The sequence below is a fragment of the Ammodytes marinus genome (genome assembly GCF_949987685.1).
Source record: "Ammodytes marinus genome assembly, chromosome: 4".
NCBI classification, from domain to species: domain Eukaryota; kingdom Metazoa; phylum Chordata; class Actinopteri; order Uranoscopiformes; family Ammodytidae; genus Ammodytes; species Ammodytes marinus.
In genome coordinates, this window is record NC_137233.1 from 2,540,536 (window position 1) to 2,558,160 (window position 17,625).

General features: G+C 39.0%; 1 protein-coding gene across 1 annotated transcript in view; it reads left to right on the plus strand.

The window, feature by feature from the left end:
- LOC307249210 (hemicentin-1-like) overlaps positions 1–17,625 on the plus strand; it is a 20,914-nt gene continuing 3,289 nt past the window's right edge. Inside the window, exons 1-6 of the mRNA XM_080025851.1 lie at positions 1–143; positions 2,059–2,415; positions 5,326–5,607; positions 7,043–7,321; positions 12,913–13,269; positions 16,264–16,542. Of these exons, the coding sequence (XP_079881977.1) occupies positions 50–143; positions 2,059–2,415; positions 5,326–5,607; positions 7,043–7,321; positions 12,913–13,269; positions 16,264–16,542 (1,648 nt within the window). The 5' untranslated portion in view covers positions 1–49. The remainder of the gene's footprint in view (positions 144–2,058; positions 2,416–5,325; positions 5,608–7,042; positions 7,322–12,912; positions 13,270–16,263; positions 16,543–17,625) is intronic.

The following is a 17,625-nucleotide window of genomic DNA, read 5'->3' on the forward strand; positions in this document are numbered from 1 at the left end:
CGCGAGGAGCGGCTGCAGCTTGGTTCTATAGAGACATTAAAGTGCTGCGATGTTTGATCCTCACAGGAGAACTATGGAGCTCCTTCCTCTCGCCTGTCTGTGTCTCGTGAGCTGCTCTGCAATGACGTCAGCAGATGGAAACGGTAGGAACACTTACACTGATGATCAGCAACACACTCTGTTGCTTTTTACCTTATGATGAAATATGGATCCTGATATTTAGCACAGATCAATATTAAACCATCAGGTGACGTCATTTCATTACAGCCTCCTTCTGATTAATTACATTCCAATAACAGACATGCGCAGTGTTTGTATATTCGCGATCATGTTGCAGCTTAGAGCTGGTTTATAACTTTAGATGTGACGTCATGGCTGCTGCAGGTGTGTGTGTAGTAGTAGTAGTAGGGCGTTGTCTCCGTCCTGTCAGAAGTTGCAGCATCGATGATGTATTTCAGAGGAAACGAAACCTGATTGATAGTTGACATAACCTTCATTCAGATTCATTCATTCAATATAAGGCTCTCTCTCTCTCTCTCTGTCCCCCTCTCTCTGTCTCTCTCTCTCTCTCTGTCTCTCTCTCTCTGTCCCTCTCTCTCTCTCTGTGTGTGTCTCTGTCTCTCTCTATCACTCTCTCTCTCTCTCTCTCTCTCTCTCTCTCTGTCTCTCTCTCTCTCACTCTCTCTCTCTCTCTCTCTCTCTCTCTCTCTCTCTCTCTCTCTGTCTGTCTGTCTGTCTGTCTGTCTGTCTGTCTGTCTGTCTGTCTGTCTGTCTGTCTGTTTTGATTAACACATGCACTGGAATAAACCTGAATAAACAACGCTTAGAAAACAAACCGCAACAACACATAATATAATGATATAATGATTGACATCCATTTAACTATATATTCTTTTGTTCTCTAATGTTTTTTGTATTCACTCTTATAGCATTCGCCTCAGGACAAAATGTTCTCTGCCTGAAACTTGTCTCAGCTTCTGTCACTGTAAAATATCTTAATTGTTGTCCTCTTAATCTCTTTGTTTTAGCTAAAGCATAAATAGACAAATGTAGCTATTATTTACAAAGTATTTTTATGATTAAATATGAACTTTCAAATTTTTAATAATTAGGTGCATTTCTTCTTACAAGCTCTACAATAAACTGTTCAGATTTATTTCTGTTTGTCCCCAAAGTTTTCCACTGAGTTAAGAAGCTGCAGCTTCTGTTCACAGCTTGTGGTGTTCAAGTCACTGACTCAGGCAGGTGGAGGCTTGTCCCTGAATTTGGCTCATTGTAGTTTCATTGATTATTGTGCCAAGAAAGATTGTCAACAGACGATTAAATATTTTCACTCTCTCTCTCTCTCTCTCTTTCTCTCTCTGTCTCTGTCTCTCTTCTCTCTCTCTCTCTCTCTCTCTCTCTCTCTCTCTCTCTCTCTCTCTCGCTCTCTCTCTCTGTCCTCCTACGCACTACTCACATGTAAACCTGTTTTAGTGGTTTATAGTTTTCTGTTAGAGGAAACCTGTTCTGATAAACGTGTTATAAGTGTGAAAGGTCAAAGTCATTCTTTCAACACAGTTAAACTTCTTTTGGGATCATTAGAAACAACTTTTTTTAAATTACATCTTAAGATGATATTTTGTTCTAACAGCAAATAACGTCAATATGTCTCTCTTACCTTGAAGGTGGTTTCAGCTGTTCCTGAGAACTTCTGTTGTCAAACCCACTTTTTGTCAAAATCATTAAATATCTCCTCACGATTTGCTACATGTCTACTGTGCTTGCACTGAACAATCTGGTGTAAATACACAGCCTAGGCTCTGTAAACTGGTATGTAAACAAGTAAACAAAAAGGCCCCTTCATAGCTCGCAAGATCTCTGCTTACAGCCTAGGCTGGATTTTTCTTTCAGCACACACACAGTACGGACAGGCAACTACTGATTCTTACAAAAAGTAATTTTGATTGTAAGCATTCTCCAGAGTCGCTGACTGCACCTTTAATGATTGTGTCTGTAAACCTTTTATATACTATCTATGATGTAATCAAAGTGACTCCTCCATGTTGTCCTCTCCAGGGCCAGTGGTCATCACAGTGGATGAAGACAGTGTTGCTATGTTACCCTGTTCCCTCAGCACCAAGCAGAACATTGAGTCAAAGCTCTTTGACTGGAAGAAAGTTGGTGAGAAAGGTGAAGGGAAGAAGGATGTGTTCATGTATGATGCAGGCTCTCTCCGTGATAGTGCACGTTCAGGTCAAGATCAGCAGTTCGATGGTCGCGTCTCACATTTTAGAGATGAACTGAAGCACGGCAACGCCTCCATACTCATCACAAAGACCAAGGTGGCTGACAGTGGAGACTACACCTGTGATTTCCTGGAGCCAAGTCAAAGTCTTCAGCCAATTCAAACATCCCACATTAAGCTGCTTGTTGGTGAGTGCTTTCATTCAACAGTTAAGTTATCTTTATTAGTCAATTTCACGAGGCCCCTCTCAAGTTACCACACTCCAGAGGGGGTCATAGCACAGGGTCAGCCATAATACAGCGCCCCTAGAGCAGCTTGGGGATAAGTGTCTTGCTCAAGGACACAATGGTAGAGATAGTGGGCACCGTATGTTATTCCAGCCACCACTAGTTTAACACCCTTCTGTCCGGTGCCAGGGATCCAACCAGAGACCTCATGGTAACCTGTCGGCCCCTCTTTCCTCTAGGCTAGGGCATCCTACCATCCCAGTTAAAGATGTCGCTCATTTCCTGATGCCACTGGTTTCAGAGTCCCACATGGACTTTAGTCAAGTGGTCAGTGTAGCGGCTTCCCATTAGCCACTAGGCTGCATGTCGTTTGGTGTCTGACGCGTGCCTATAGCCTCTAGTTAACAGTTTGGTTAACGTACGTAATGTCCACTCATTCCAGTAATTCATAATGCATAGTTTATTTACATATAATTAAAGTATGACTTGAACATTTAGACAATACACTGTTGACCTGTTGGCTCCCTTAGCACGGTCAAAAACGATTTGCCTTCCAGCATGCAAGCACCTCGCTAGTTTGAGTGCGCCTGATTAATAGCCTTGCATCCGGTTCAGCCCCGCCACCAGGCGGTCGAATTGGGCATAGCCAGACAATACAAACAAACAAGGAAAGGGGTAAATGGCTCTTACAGTCAGAAAACCCATGTGTCAGGGCTTGGTCCCCACAGCACTGCAGCACATCTGGAGAGATGACCTCTCTACCAAACATGCTTCATATCTGCTACACATTGTCCTTTATGTCAATGGAACATCAGCAGTAGATTAGATATGAGTGTGTCCACAGATGACTTTATTACCTGTGTGTTGATAGTATTTCACTAGCGCTCTAACATGTCTTCTGTTTTGCCTTTCAGATCCTATCTTAATCTCTTAAGGTTCATTTTAATAATGTGCATTCCTGTCTCCTAATATCTGCCCATTTTAAACTGTGTAACAGCGAGACCATGAGGAGCTGAACCATGTCCATTGCATCACTGTAACGCAAACACTCACAGCTTTCATTAGGTGTGTTGGTCTAACTTCAGCCTCTGGAAGAGTTGCATTGGTCAAGGATTAAACAGAGAAAAATACAAGCTTTGTTGTTTTTGTTAATTTCATTTCATATTTCAGTTGCAATAAATCAGTCATAATCTGGGCTATCAGGCTGAAACTCACAGGATCTCTCCCTCAACTTGTTTATAATGTCTGGACCAAATTTCAGGCTGACAGACAGAAGTGGCTCTGAGATATTTTAGAAAGTGCAGTACAGAGCTTCTCCAGCAGATGTCTACAGAGCTCTCTAAAACTTCTCCAAAGTTTACTAATGATGATGATAAATCTCTTTATGAAACTGAAAAAATGTCCCTAAGTGTTTAACGTGACTATAAAAATATGTTCTTAATATTTAAATAACTGTTAAAATATTAATAATGATTGAATAATGCCTTCATAAATATATAAATAAAGTTTCTCTGTTATGTGGGTGTCCCGCTACCACACAGAGTCCAACTACGTTAACTTCCATATATGGTCAGGCAGGTAATTTTATTCTCTACCAACTGACGGTGTTTCAGTTTGCTGACTGCCTATTGGAGGACATTTTATGTCAATCAAACAAACGTGGGGCTTGCTGGAAGATGCTCTTCTCCGATTGGCTTACGGAGTTTAAGGTCTGATAATGACGTCACCATAGATCGGAGAGAGATGCTGATTGGTTCGTTCCGTTCCTGGGCGTTCACTGATTTCGGAGATACTGAACATGATTGGTTAAAACTTTTGTCAACAGTGCATACGTCACAGCAATGACTTTGTTTTCGAAGTTTGACGAGCGCCGCTAAAGATTTACAACGGACGATATCAACTTTATTTCACGTACTTTTTCCTTCCGCTCGAACCTAAACAAGCTAGTCTTACTCAGAAGACGGTTATTCTTCAAAACAAGCCCTTTTTTGTCTGTAAAAGTCGGTTTTTCTGACTATAAAATACATTTGAATTGCGGCCAAACAGGATAGCAGTCAAGCTAGTAACGGTTAACTGCCGTATCGTAAAACGCTAACGTTGTTCTGCCGTTAATCCTGTGTTGAGATTCTTCAATCCGGTGAAAAACGAACTTCTGAGCTTTCAAACGAGCTGGAATATGTCTGTGTTGATATTTGAGGTCAACATGAAAATAGTTTGTACATTTATTTATTCATTTTTCATATAAATATCGGGTCGCGTGCAACCTCCGCGCCTTATAAAGTTAAAGCCCAGACCGACAATACCAGGTGAGTTTTTCTTTGGTGACGTAACTGTCTCCAGGTATGTGCTGAGTTTGGCTCCACAGCCTGTAGTCAGTGTTAAATACTTTCAATGGGGTTTCAATCACAGGACAAAGTCATTAGTGAATGATCCAAATTCATTTCATTTTGTCTTTATTTCAACAAAAAATAAATAGAAAAGCAAGTATGATAGGCTACACATAACACGAAACAACAATCAATAATTATAATAAAGTGTCATAAACAATGTTTATAAAATATGTTTATATGTATCGTCTGACAGTATGTTATTGGTCTCTTTAGTTGTATGCAAAAGGCTTTTTTATTTCTTTCATGTATTTATCCATAAATTAAGTATTTCAAAATATAAACAACAGATTCTGACTTGACTGAGCATTGTACAGTAATACAAATCAAATGATTTGCATACTTTACGAAGTGTGTGTGTGTGTTTCATGATGTAATAACAATACATCAGTAACAAATAAAACATTTGTTTCATAATCTCTCTATTTCTGCACAATTTATTATTTTAGCATCTGTATTAATAATCTTTCCTTAATGTTTGCAGGTGCAGCTCCAGAGCCATCAGTCACAATACTTGATGAAACAAAGGACTGGGTGCTCCTGCAGTGTGTTGTTAGAGGAGCTTCTCCTAAACCTGAAGTCCAGTGGCAGGACAGTGAAGGGAAAGTCATTTCTGCTAAAGAACCACAGGTCACTGAGAGAGGAGGCAGCTATGATGTCATTCTACAAGCTACTGTGACTAAGACCAGCAACTACAGTTGTGTTTCTACACAGGAGGAAATCAACCATCAGATCCATTCTTCCAGGATGTATGTGTCTCTCAATGGTGAGATACTAGTCCTATTTCTATATTATTTTTTTAAATTATTTTTGATTATTTGTTCACATTTTTTGTATTGATTGTGTAAAGGCTGAATGCAAAGGCATTTAGGATGAAGAAATCTTGGGGGCTGAGGGTCATTGATCGGAGACGAGAAGGCTTTTTCTTGTTAATTCACCTGTAGTCAAAGCAGGTTTGCATTTGGCAAACTTTAACTATACAGCCCTGCTGAATCTGTTTTATAATTTTCTTCATTCAATCATGCAACCTGATGAAGGCTACCCACCGTAGGCTATAGAAACGTAGACGTCAGATGCACGCACATCTACAAACCAATCAATGTCCAGCATAGGGAGACGCAGCCCATGTAGGTGATAAACACAGGACAGGATGTCATGGAAATATATTTAATGTGCAAAGCTAAGTGGATCAAATCTACAGTATACAGAGGATGAAAAAAAAGCTTGGTTCAGACCTTGTTGTGGACTTGTGGGTGTTAAAACGCCCTTAAACTGAGCCTAAAGTTTCTGACTCTAGAGAGCAGTGAGAGGGTCTTCAGTGTAACAACAGAAGTCAGTTTGTGGTAGAAACACTCAGCTGCTGTGTCCGTCTGTAGTTTCAGTATTTCAGCTGTTTGTGTTGAATCAACAGATTGACAGGATGAATCAGAGACAAAGATGAACTGTGTTCAGTCTGAACTCATGTCAATCATTAATGGTTGTCTTGGTGACCATGTGACACTCTGACTTTACACTAATACAACATGAGCTGAACATGACACACAGTCTCAGTCACTGGCTCACATTCACTCTGTGAAATATGATGATTAACATTGAGGAGTGTTGTTCACCATCATATCCATAGACATGTGAACGTTTTAAAACCAGATATGATAAAGTTAAGCTTTCTTTATTAGTCAGTTTACTGTTCTTGGTCCAGTTTTATGTTTCATTAGGATGAAAACACAAACTATTGTTGGTAGAAATATCACCACACACTAACTACTGGGTGTGACTGAGCTGAGTGAAGCAGCTGACTTCAGATTTAAAGGTGCAGTCCTGTTTATTAAATCATCATCTAGAACTTATTAGTAAAACTGAATTATACCAAGGCTCTGAAATGTTTATTAGATTAATGACATAAGACTGGGTTCAGACAAAGATCCAGATTTGATCATTTGTTTAAGATTTTTATTTTAACTAACAGATACAGAAACTTTGAGTTTACATCTCAGACAAAACATTTATTTTAAAAATATATTTTTTAGCATAAATTGTAAAATAATTTCTTCATTGTTTATTTGCTTCCATTTGGATGTGAGTCAGAAATAGTGTTTTTCTTCTCGTTAAACACACGAGAGAATGGAGGAACTAAAACATCACAGTATTGCACACATGATGTAATTATCTTATGTAATCTATTCTTTCTATTCTACCCACAGGAGCTGCTTCAAAACCAATCTTTGAAATACTTGATCAAACAGCAGATGGAGTGCTGCTGCAGTGTGTTGTTAGAGGAGCTTCTCCTAAACCCAAACTTGAGTGGCAGGACAGTGAAGGAAAAGTCATTCCTGCTGAAGAACCACAGGTCACAGAGAGAGGAGGCAGCTATGATGTCATTCTACAAGCTACTGTGAGGAAGACCGACCGTTACCGCTGTGTATCTACACAGGAGGAAATCAACCACACAACTTATACTGAGAACCTGGTGACTGTCAATGGTGAGATTCTTCCTTGTAGTGTTTACATTATTTTAATAGTTTGTGTTATAAGTTTTCAATTATGTGTGTTAAGTGTTCAGAGAGGCGGCCTTAACCCTCTGGGGGCCCATTTCAAGACCTAGTGTGGGGGCCCCGCCAACATTTCACCGAATCCTGCACTCTCAATCCTTCGAAAAGAAAAAAGAAAATGGAATCCATTTGGTTGCATTCATAATGGTGTAGTTTTGCTGTTCAGCACCATGGACAGCTTAATACATAAGTGATTACTGCCATCTAGTGGTGTAGCGGCAGAATAACAATGTTCTTAATAATGTTGCTTTTGTCGTGTCTCTCCCCTGTTTGTCATGTATGATCTACTGCATCACTTATACATAAAAAAGCACTACTAGAATTTACTAGACTACTAGAACAATTTAAATGTAATAAGCATTAGTTTTTAATTTTTAATAATAATAATTAAATTCTTGCCTGTCAGTCAGGGCCCAGAGTGCAAGTTTCAAAGTGAGTCAGACTTAAACTGAGACTGTGAGACTAAAGTTGATGAATCTAGAGAGAACAGAGGAGTGAGAGGGTCTGCAGGGAAATAATAGAAAGAACTTTGTGGTGAATTCTCAGATCAGTTTGATGAGTCACACACACCCAGTAAAAGATTTATAAACAGCTGCTGCAAACTGATCCTGATGATCCACATGAAAACACCACAGCAGTCACATTTCTGTTTCACAAGTGGAAAGGAAAAGTTTATGAAAATTATATTTATTGTTAAACCAAAATCCACAGAGACTCTGTGTGTCTTTTACCAGCTGAAATTATATAAACAGAGAAAACTTTATTGATCCTGATGAGAACATAAGAACACTGAAGGATGTAGATTAGACTCTAATCTTTATGGTTTTATTATTTTATGGTCTTAACGTGAAACTGAACTGAAACTAAACACTAGGACCAAACTGTCACTCTCACTGACTCACTACTAACCCTAACCCTCCTTTAAGTCTTTAGATCAAATGAAAGTGTTGAAACATTTCTTCACAGAGTTAATCAACAGTCTGCGTTCTTAAAGTTCTCCACAGTTTCCATGTGCTGATGGTGGTTTAAGGCAAGGCATGTTTATTTCTATAGCACAATTCAGACACAAGGCCATTCAAAGAAGTGCTTTACAGGGGCATGAAATACATCAAGATTAAAATACATCAAGTATAGAATAGACATTAGAAAAATATGAAAAGAAATAAAACATTTGAATAATATAAAACATGCAGGTTGAAAGGGAACCAGACAGTGAAACATCTTGTTCAGTCTGGTGTGTCTTTAGCTGATGCGCCCTCTGCTGGAATCTAGTGGAGAGACTTTCATGATTCATATTTACAGACACTGTCAAATCCTCCACATATAAAAAGTCAGTGAAGGCAACATCCTGTTTATGTTTATTAATGATAGTTATGTATGATAAGACAGAATACATACTGACAGCAGAGGTGAAACTGTCCTGAGGAGCTGCACAATGCACATTCATGACTGAGTGTAAAAAACTAAAAATCTCTCTTTCTTTAATGTGTTTCAGAGGAATCGTCCAGCAAAATGATCATTGGAATAGTTGTTGGAACTATAATTGGAATTATTATTGGAGTTGGAATAGTTCTCGGTGTATTAAAAGCTCGATCTGGATATTCAAAGACTCCTTCAGACAGTACCAGAGGTAAGTGTGAATAATGTATCAGTGTGTCTATTATAATGTACAGAAACACAACACAGCCCTGTCATCAGCTGCTCTGTTTGTCTGTCCCTCTGAAAACTACAAAACTCATGAACCATTGGCTCCCTAACCTTTCTATAGGGGAGCAAGCCAGTCAGAGGCACAAATCAGAGCTGTAGAAAGAATTTAAAATTATTGGTTGTGTCAGTGATCTCATTTTACTGTTTCATGCAGATCTTAGTCATAGAAGTTTAGAGACACAGACTTTGTGGGACATTTTGCCCTTCAGATATAACCTCTCCACTGCTCTCTGGTTGACTATGTAACAGAGAGGCAGTTTTTTATTCTAGTCGGGTTCTAGTTTTGAGGATCACTAGTCGTATAAAAAGTCCAAGAGCAAAGTAACCATCCATATAATCTGCACTATGAGCTGATTTTAAAAACCATTTGATACAAAGAATTTTATATTATCATATAAAAATGGCCTCTGAGTGTGACGCCCAGATTAATCTCAGTATAGATTGATTGATTGATTTAATTTTATTCCAGACACAGAGATTGTTTAGTCTGATAATTATAAGGACAGAAATGATTTCCATTAACGCCATCTTGTTTCTCTTCTGCAGGAACGACATCAGAGCGACTCAGCGATGCAGGAAACTCTCCGGCCTGAAGTGTTTCTGTCGAGGTGTTTGTGTCTGTTTTACTCAGGACCAATTTCATTTCATCTCCCTCTTTACCTACCTATGCTATGTGACAAACAAGGCGCAACATGAAAGGCAATGTTAAAGATATGCTCGTGTATTGTCAAATATTGCATAACTGCATAGCAGTAAGTATTAGTATATAAACGTTCTCTTGACCATGTATAGCCCACCTTGCTGCCAGCTGTTCTGTTAACCTCAGGGTCTGTGGTGTGATCCCCGGCTCCTCCCTCCACATGTCCTTGAGCAACACACTGAAGCCCAGACTGCTCCCCACGGTCAGAGCAGCACCTTGCATGAAGCTGCTGCCATCACTGTGTGACTGGATGGATGACAAACACAATGTGACTTATATTTTTTATTTTTGATATTTGTGTTATTGATATTATTAGTGCTGAGCCTGTGTTGCTTCTTTCTATGTGTTAAGGTGCTGAACCAGAGTGTGTCAGTAGCTACAGTTACACACTGAACTCCACTGTTTACTGCTGGTGACTGTGAGATTTGAATTGAGCTCTATGTGAAAGCTCATCAGCTGATCTGCTGATACATTATGAGCCGTCCAGAGCCCTTAGGTCGTCTGGGACAGGTCTACTTACAGTCCCTATAGTTAGGACTAAACAAGGAGAAGCAGCTTTTAGTTGTTATGCTCCAAATATATGGAACAAGCTCCCAGAAAACTTGAGGTCTGCTGCAACTCTCAGCTCCTTTAAATTAAGTCTGAAGACTTTTCTGTTTCCATTTTAACCTGTAATTTTTATTTTATTTAAATGTTCTACTTCTATTCAATCACTTTTAAATGTTTTATTCCTATTCATTCACTTTTCTAATGTGTTTTATGTATTCTAATCTTGCCCCTGTAAAGCACTTTGAATGGCCTTGTGTCTGAATTGTGCTATATAAATAAACCTGTCTTGCCTTATGTATGTTTCTGTTGTTCACTGATGATGCTCTTGTAGGGTTTCATGTTATTTCAGGCAGAGCTTCAACATTTCTATACAAACGTTTGAATAAAACGAGAAAAAATATCAAACTGTGTTGAGACTGTTTTTGATGTTTCTGTGTTCAAACTTTTGATCAAAGAGACAAAAGTGTTTTTTTTCTGTTTTGGTCTGATTCTAACATGATCCATATTGATCAACAGCTGTTTTTACATAAAGACTTTTGACGTTTTAAAAGCTGCCAAACGCTTTGTGTGAAGGCCTGTAGAAACCAGCACAATTCATGACGTCATAGTAAATATATACAGCTTTGGAAAAAAAATGAAGAGACCACTTCAAATGTATAGTGTCTCTTGTTTTACTCTTTAGAGGCATATGTTTGAGTAGAATGAACATTTTAATTTTATAATATGGACTTCTGACAACATTTCTACCAAATTCCAATAATTTTTTTGCCATTAAGAGCATTTTCAATAAGTAATGTAGAGATAAAGATTTAAGAAAAATCCAGACTGGTCTCTTAATTTTTTCCAGAGCTGTTTGTGGAGGTGACTGAGGCTTTTATTGTGAAGGATGTTGTAGTGGAAGTGTAGTCGTGGTTTTCCCTGAAAGCCAAAGTGTTGTCTGGGCCAATGAGAGCGCGAGGAGCGGCTGCAGCTAGGTTCTATAGAGACATTAAAGTGCTGCGATGTTTGATCCTCACAGGAGAACTATGGAGCTCCTTCCTCTCGCCTGTCTGTGTCTCGTGAGCTGCTCTGCAATGACGTCAGCAGATGGAAACGGTAGGAACACTTACACTGACGATCAGCAACACACTCTGTTGGCTTTTTACCTTATGATGAAATATGGATCCTGATATTTAGCACAGATCAATATTAAACCATCAGGTGACGTCATTTCATTACAGCCTCCTTCTGATTAATTACATTCCAATAACAGACATGCGCAGTGTTTGTATGTTCGCGATCATGTTGCAGCTTAGAGCTGGTTTATAACTTTAGATGTGACGTCATGGCTGCTGCAGGTGTGTGTAGTAGTAGTAGTAGGGCGTTGTCTCCGTCCTGTCAGAAGTTGCAGCATCGATGATGTATTTCAGAGGAAACGAAACCTGACTGATAGTTGACTTCACCTTTATTCAGTCTGTCTGTCTGTTTGATTAACACATGCTCTGGAATGAACTTGAATAAACAACAATTGGAAAGTGTTGGCAGCTCCCACTGTGTGCTATCTCCTATCCAGGCTGTCTGTGCTTGAAACAGAAACTAAATCCTATCTCTTGTTTAGTCATGAAAATAATAAATATGAACTCTTTCTAATTATTGATATTTAGCTGTGCATTTCTTATCACAAACTCTAGAATAAACTGTTCAGTGTTATTTCTGTTTGTTCCCAAAGTTTTCCACTTAAGTTAATAAGAAGCTGCAGCTTCTGTTCACAGCATGTGGTGTTCATGTCACTGACTCAGGCAGGTGGAGGCTTGTCCCTGAATTTGGCTCATTGTAGTTTCATTGATTATTGTGCCAACAAAAGATTGTCAACAGACCGATTAAATATTTTCTCTCTCTCTCTCTCTCTCCCTCTCTCTCTCTCTCTCTCTCTCTGTCTCTCTCTCTCTCTCTCTATCTCTCCCTCTCTCTCTCTCCCTCTCTCTACACACATGTAAACCTGTTTGTGGTTTATAGTTTTCTGTTAGAGGAAACCTGTTCTGATAAACGTGTTATAAGTGTGAAAGGTCAAAGTCATTCTTTCAACACAGTTAAACTTCTTTTGGGATCATTAGAAACAACTTTTTTTAAATAAATCTTAAGATGTTATTTTGTTCTAGCAGCAAATAACGTCGATATGTCTCTCTTACCTTGAAGGTGGTTTAAGCTGTTCCTGAGAACTTTTGTTGTCAAACCCACTTTTTGTCTAAATCATTAAATATCTCCTCAGGATTTGCTGCATGTCCATACTGTGCTTGCACTGAACAATCTGGTGTAAATACACAGCGCTCTGTAAACTGGTATGTGAAAACGTTTTTTTTTTAAAAGGCCCCTCCATAGCTCGCAAGATCACTGCTTACAGCCTGCTGGATTTGTTTTTCAGCACACACACAGTACGGACAGGCAACTACTGATTCTTACAAAAAGTTATTTTGATAACAAGCATTCTCCAGAGTCGCTGACTGCACCTTCAATGATTGTGTCTGTAAACCTTTTATATACTATCTATGATGTAATCAAAGTGACTCCTCCATGTTGTCCTCTCCAGGGCCAGTGGTCATCACAGTGGATGAAGACAGTGTTGCTATGTTACCCTGTTCCCTCAGCACCAAGCAGAACATTGAGTCAAAGCTCTTTGACTGGAAGAAAGTTGGTGAGAAAGGTGAAGGGAAGAAGGATGTGTTCATGTATGATGCAGGCTCTCTCCGTGATAGTGCACGTTCAGGTCAAGATCAGCAGTTCGATGGTCGCGTCTCACATTTTAGAGATGAACTGAAGCACGGCAACGCCTCCATACTCATCACAAAGACCAAGGTGGCTGACAGTGGAGACTACACCTGTGATTTCCTGGAGCCAAGTCAAAGTCTTCAGCCAATTCAAACATCCCACATTAAGCTGCTTGTTGGTGAGTGCTTTCATTCAACAGTTAAAGATTTCGCTCATTTACTGATGCCACTGGGTTAAAGGTGCAGACAGCGATTCTGGAGAAGGCTTGTTCAGTCAATACTGTACCAATGATCCACTACCTGTCTGTACTATACGCTGAAAAGAAATCCAGTGTTAATACACAGCCTAGGCTCTGTAAACTGGCATGTTGTGGTGGGTGGCCCCTTTTGTACCAGTTTACAGAGCTTAGGCTGTATGTATTAACACTGGATTTTTTCCAGCACACACACAGGACATGTAGCAGATTGTGAGGAAATATTCACTGAATTTGACAAACAATTATTTTAACAGCAAGCGTTCTCCAGAATCACTGACTCCATCTTTCAGAGTCCCACATGGACTTTAGTCAAGTGGTCAGAAAACCCATGTGTCAGGGCCTGGTCCCCACAGCACTGCAGCACATCTGGAGAGATGACCTCTCTACCAAACATGCTTCATATCTGCTACACATTGTCCTTTATGTCAATGGAACATTAGCAGTAGATTAAATATGAGTGTGTCCACAGATTACTTTATTACCTGTGTGTTGATAGTATTTCACTAGCGCTCTAACATGTCTTCTGTTTTGCCTTTCAGATCCTATCTTAATCTCTTAAGGTTCATTTTAATAATGTGCATTCCTGTCTCCTAATATCTGCCCATTTTAAACTGTGTAACAGCGAGACCATGAGGAGCTGAACCATGTCCATCGCATCACTGTAAAGCAAACACTCACAGCTTTCATTAGGTGTGTTGGTCTAACTTCAGCCTCTGGAAGAGTTGCATCGGTCAAGGATTAAACAGAGAAAAATACAAGCTTTGTTGTTTTTGTTCATTTCATTTCATCTTTCAGTTGCAATAAATCAGTCATAATCTGGGCTATCAGGCTGAAACTCACAGGATCTCTCCCTCAACTTGTTTAGAATGTCTGGACCAAGTTTCAGGCTGACAGACAGAAGTGGCTCTGAGATATTTTAGAAAGTGCAGTACAGAGCTTCTCCAGCAGATGTCTACAGAGCTCTCTAAAACTTCTCCAAAGTTTACTAATGATGATAATAAATCTTTTTATGAAACTGAAAAAATGTCCCTAAGTGTTAAACGTGACTATAAAAATATGTTCTTTATATTTAAATAACTTTTAAAATATTAATAATGGTTGAATCATGGCTCCATAAATATATAAATAAAGTTTCTCTGTTATGTGGGTGTCCCACTACCACACAAAGTCCATCTACATTAACTTCCATATATGGTCAGGCAGGTAATTTAAATGGCTACCAACTGACGGTGTTTCACGGTTCTGACTTCCTATTGGAGGACATTAGCTGTCAATCAAACACACGTGGGGCTTGCTGGAAGATACTCTTCTCTGATTGGCTTACGGAGTTAAAGGTTTGATAGTGACGTCATTTTAGTTCGTAGAAGGATGCTGATTGGTTTGTTTCGTTCCTGGGCGTTTACTGATTTCGGAGATACTGAACATGATTGGTTAAATATTTTGTAAACATTGAATAATCGACTGACACTGCGGTGTTTCAGAATTTTGACGAGCGGTGCTAAAAATTTACTAGGGACAAAATTAACTTTAATTCACGTGATATTTGACTTCCGTTCGAACCTAAACGAGCTAGACTTACTCGGAAGACTGTTTTTCTTCAAAACGAGCCGTATTTTAACTATAAATGTCCGTTTTTTCGACCTAAAAATACATTTGAAATGTGGTAAAACAGGATAGCAGTTAAACTAGTAACGGTTAACTGCCGTATCGTAAGACGCTAACGTTGTTTGGCCGTTAATCCTGTGTTGACATTCTTCAATCTGGTGAAAAACGAACTTCTGAGCTTTCAAACGAGCTGTAATATGTCTGTGTTGATATTTGAGGTCAACATGAAAATAGTTTGTACATTTATTTATTCATTTGTTCATATAAATATCGGGTCGCGTGCAACCTCCGCGCCTTATAAAGTTAAAGACCAGACCGGAAATACCAGGTGAATATTTTTGTGGTGACGTAACTGTCTCCTTCAGTCAGGTATGTGCTGAGTTTGGCTCCACAGCCTGAAGTCAGTGTCTAACACTTTAAATGGGGTTGCCTTACAAGAAAATAGACATCTGCATCATGCACCTAACAGTAGATGATATGGCTTATGGGCCTCCAGTTGTGTGAGAACTGAGTGGTTCTTCATAAATTCCTTATTATTTTTATATAGGCTACAGTAGGCTAATCAACATCATTCTGACTTTTCCTGTCCACTGCATTGCACAATTACAGAATACATTACACTGTTATGACAGGCTGAGGGTTATGAGCAGAGAACTGATTTTAGTCTAAACTATTCCATTCAAGCGTGTTCAATTATCTGACGTACAGCTCCAGAAAAAATTAAGAGACCAGTCTGGATTTTTCTCAAGTCTTCATCTCTGCATAACTTAATGGAAATGCTCTTAATGACAATAAATGTATTGGAATTTGGTAGAAATGTTGTCAGTAGTTTATATTATAAAACCAAAAGGTTAATTCTACTCAAACAGTTACCTATAAATAGTCAAACGAGAGACACTTAACATTTGGACTGGTCTCTTAATTTTTTCCAGAGCTGTAGGCCTAATTAAGCCTTGGCCAAAGAAGGCCTGTTTTTTACTATGTTTTGCACAACTTCTTCATTTAAAACATCTCAATAGATTTCACATGATTTTATTTCAAGGTTTTTTTTGTCACAAATATCTGGGCAAAAATGTAAAGTTTGTCCAAATGTTTTCACTGAACATGTGCTTCTATTATGAGTTAGACATTTGCAGTTGTCAATAGTTTCCAAATTAGTTAAATGTTTGTGTAGAGGCTTATATCACACTTATCTATTTCGGTCTATTTTCCATCCCATTTAAATATGTTCATAAACAAGCAGAGATGGAAATCAAAACATCTACATTTTTAACTGATTTATATAAACTATTGGTTCTAATATGTTCACAGGAGCAGCTCCAAAACCATTTGTTAAGATACTTGATCAAACAAAGGACTGGGCTCTGCTGCAGTGTCAGGTTCTCGGTGCTTCACCAAAACCTAAAGTGGAATGGCTGGACAGCGCTGGGAATGTGCTTCTTGCTGAGGATCCTCATATTTCAGAGAGAGGAGGAAAATTCTACGTTACCCTCAACGTTACTGTGACCAAGACTGACCACTACCGCTGTGTATCCACACAGGAGGAAATCGGCCATCGGATTGATTCTGAGACATTTCTGCATTTAAGTGGTAAGACTATTCCTCGTCTTGTTTTGAACTTTATATAGTTTAATTATTATTATTTTTTATGGTTTGGGGAAAATTGGGATGTTTTTTGGGGTTGAACTGCAGAAGTTAAAAATGTTTCAAACTGAGTCAGACTTAAAATGAGACTAAAGCTGGTGACTCTATAGAGCAGAGAGCAGTGAGAGGGTCTTCAGTGAAAGAACAGAAGTCAGTTTGTGGTAGAAACACTCAGCTGGTGTGTCCGTCTGTAGTTTCAGTATTTCAGCTGTTTGTGTTGAATCAACAGATTGACAGGATGAATCAGAGACAAAGATGAACTGTGTTCAGTCTGAACTCATGTCAATCATTAATGGTTGTCTTGGTGACCATGTGACACTCTGACTTTACACTAATACAACATGAGCTGAACATGACACACAGTCTCAGTCACTGGCTCACATTCACTCTGTGAAATATGAAGATTAACATTGAGGAGTGTTGTTCACCATCATATCCATAGACATGTGAACGTTTTAAAACCAGATATGATCAAGTTAAGCTTTCTTTATTAGTCAATTTACAAAAGGCACATTGAAATTTGTCTTTTCTCATATCCCCTCTCAAGTTCCCTCACTCCAGAGGGGGTCAGAGCGCAGGGTCAGCCATAGTGCAGCGCCCCTGGAGCAGTTTGGGGTTAAGTGTCTTGCTCAAGGACATGATTTGATGAAAACACAAACTAATGTTGGTAGAAATATTACCACACACTTAATATATTCCTGGAGAGTTATTGGTGATAATTTGAAACCTTGAAGACACATGAAACTCTGACCTCAGAGCTACAACAGATCAGTGAATTAACAGTGTCATCGAAACCTAAACCTTTATAGGCGTCATAACAGTAAACTTAATGGCCCATCAGTTGCATTAGATTGTACAGGTGTAGCTAATAAAGTGGCCACTGAGTTTATGAACCACGGACACAGTTAATCACTGATAACACAAGGGGAACAAGCTTCTAAAGGCCTGTGTTTCATATTTCACAACACATTTATATGACTTTAATGAAACAGAAACACATTGTCTTCATCTCAGACGCATTTAATTTCA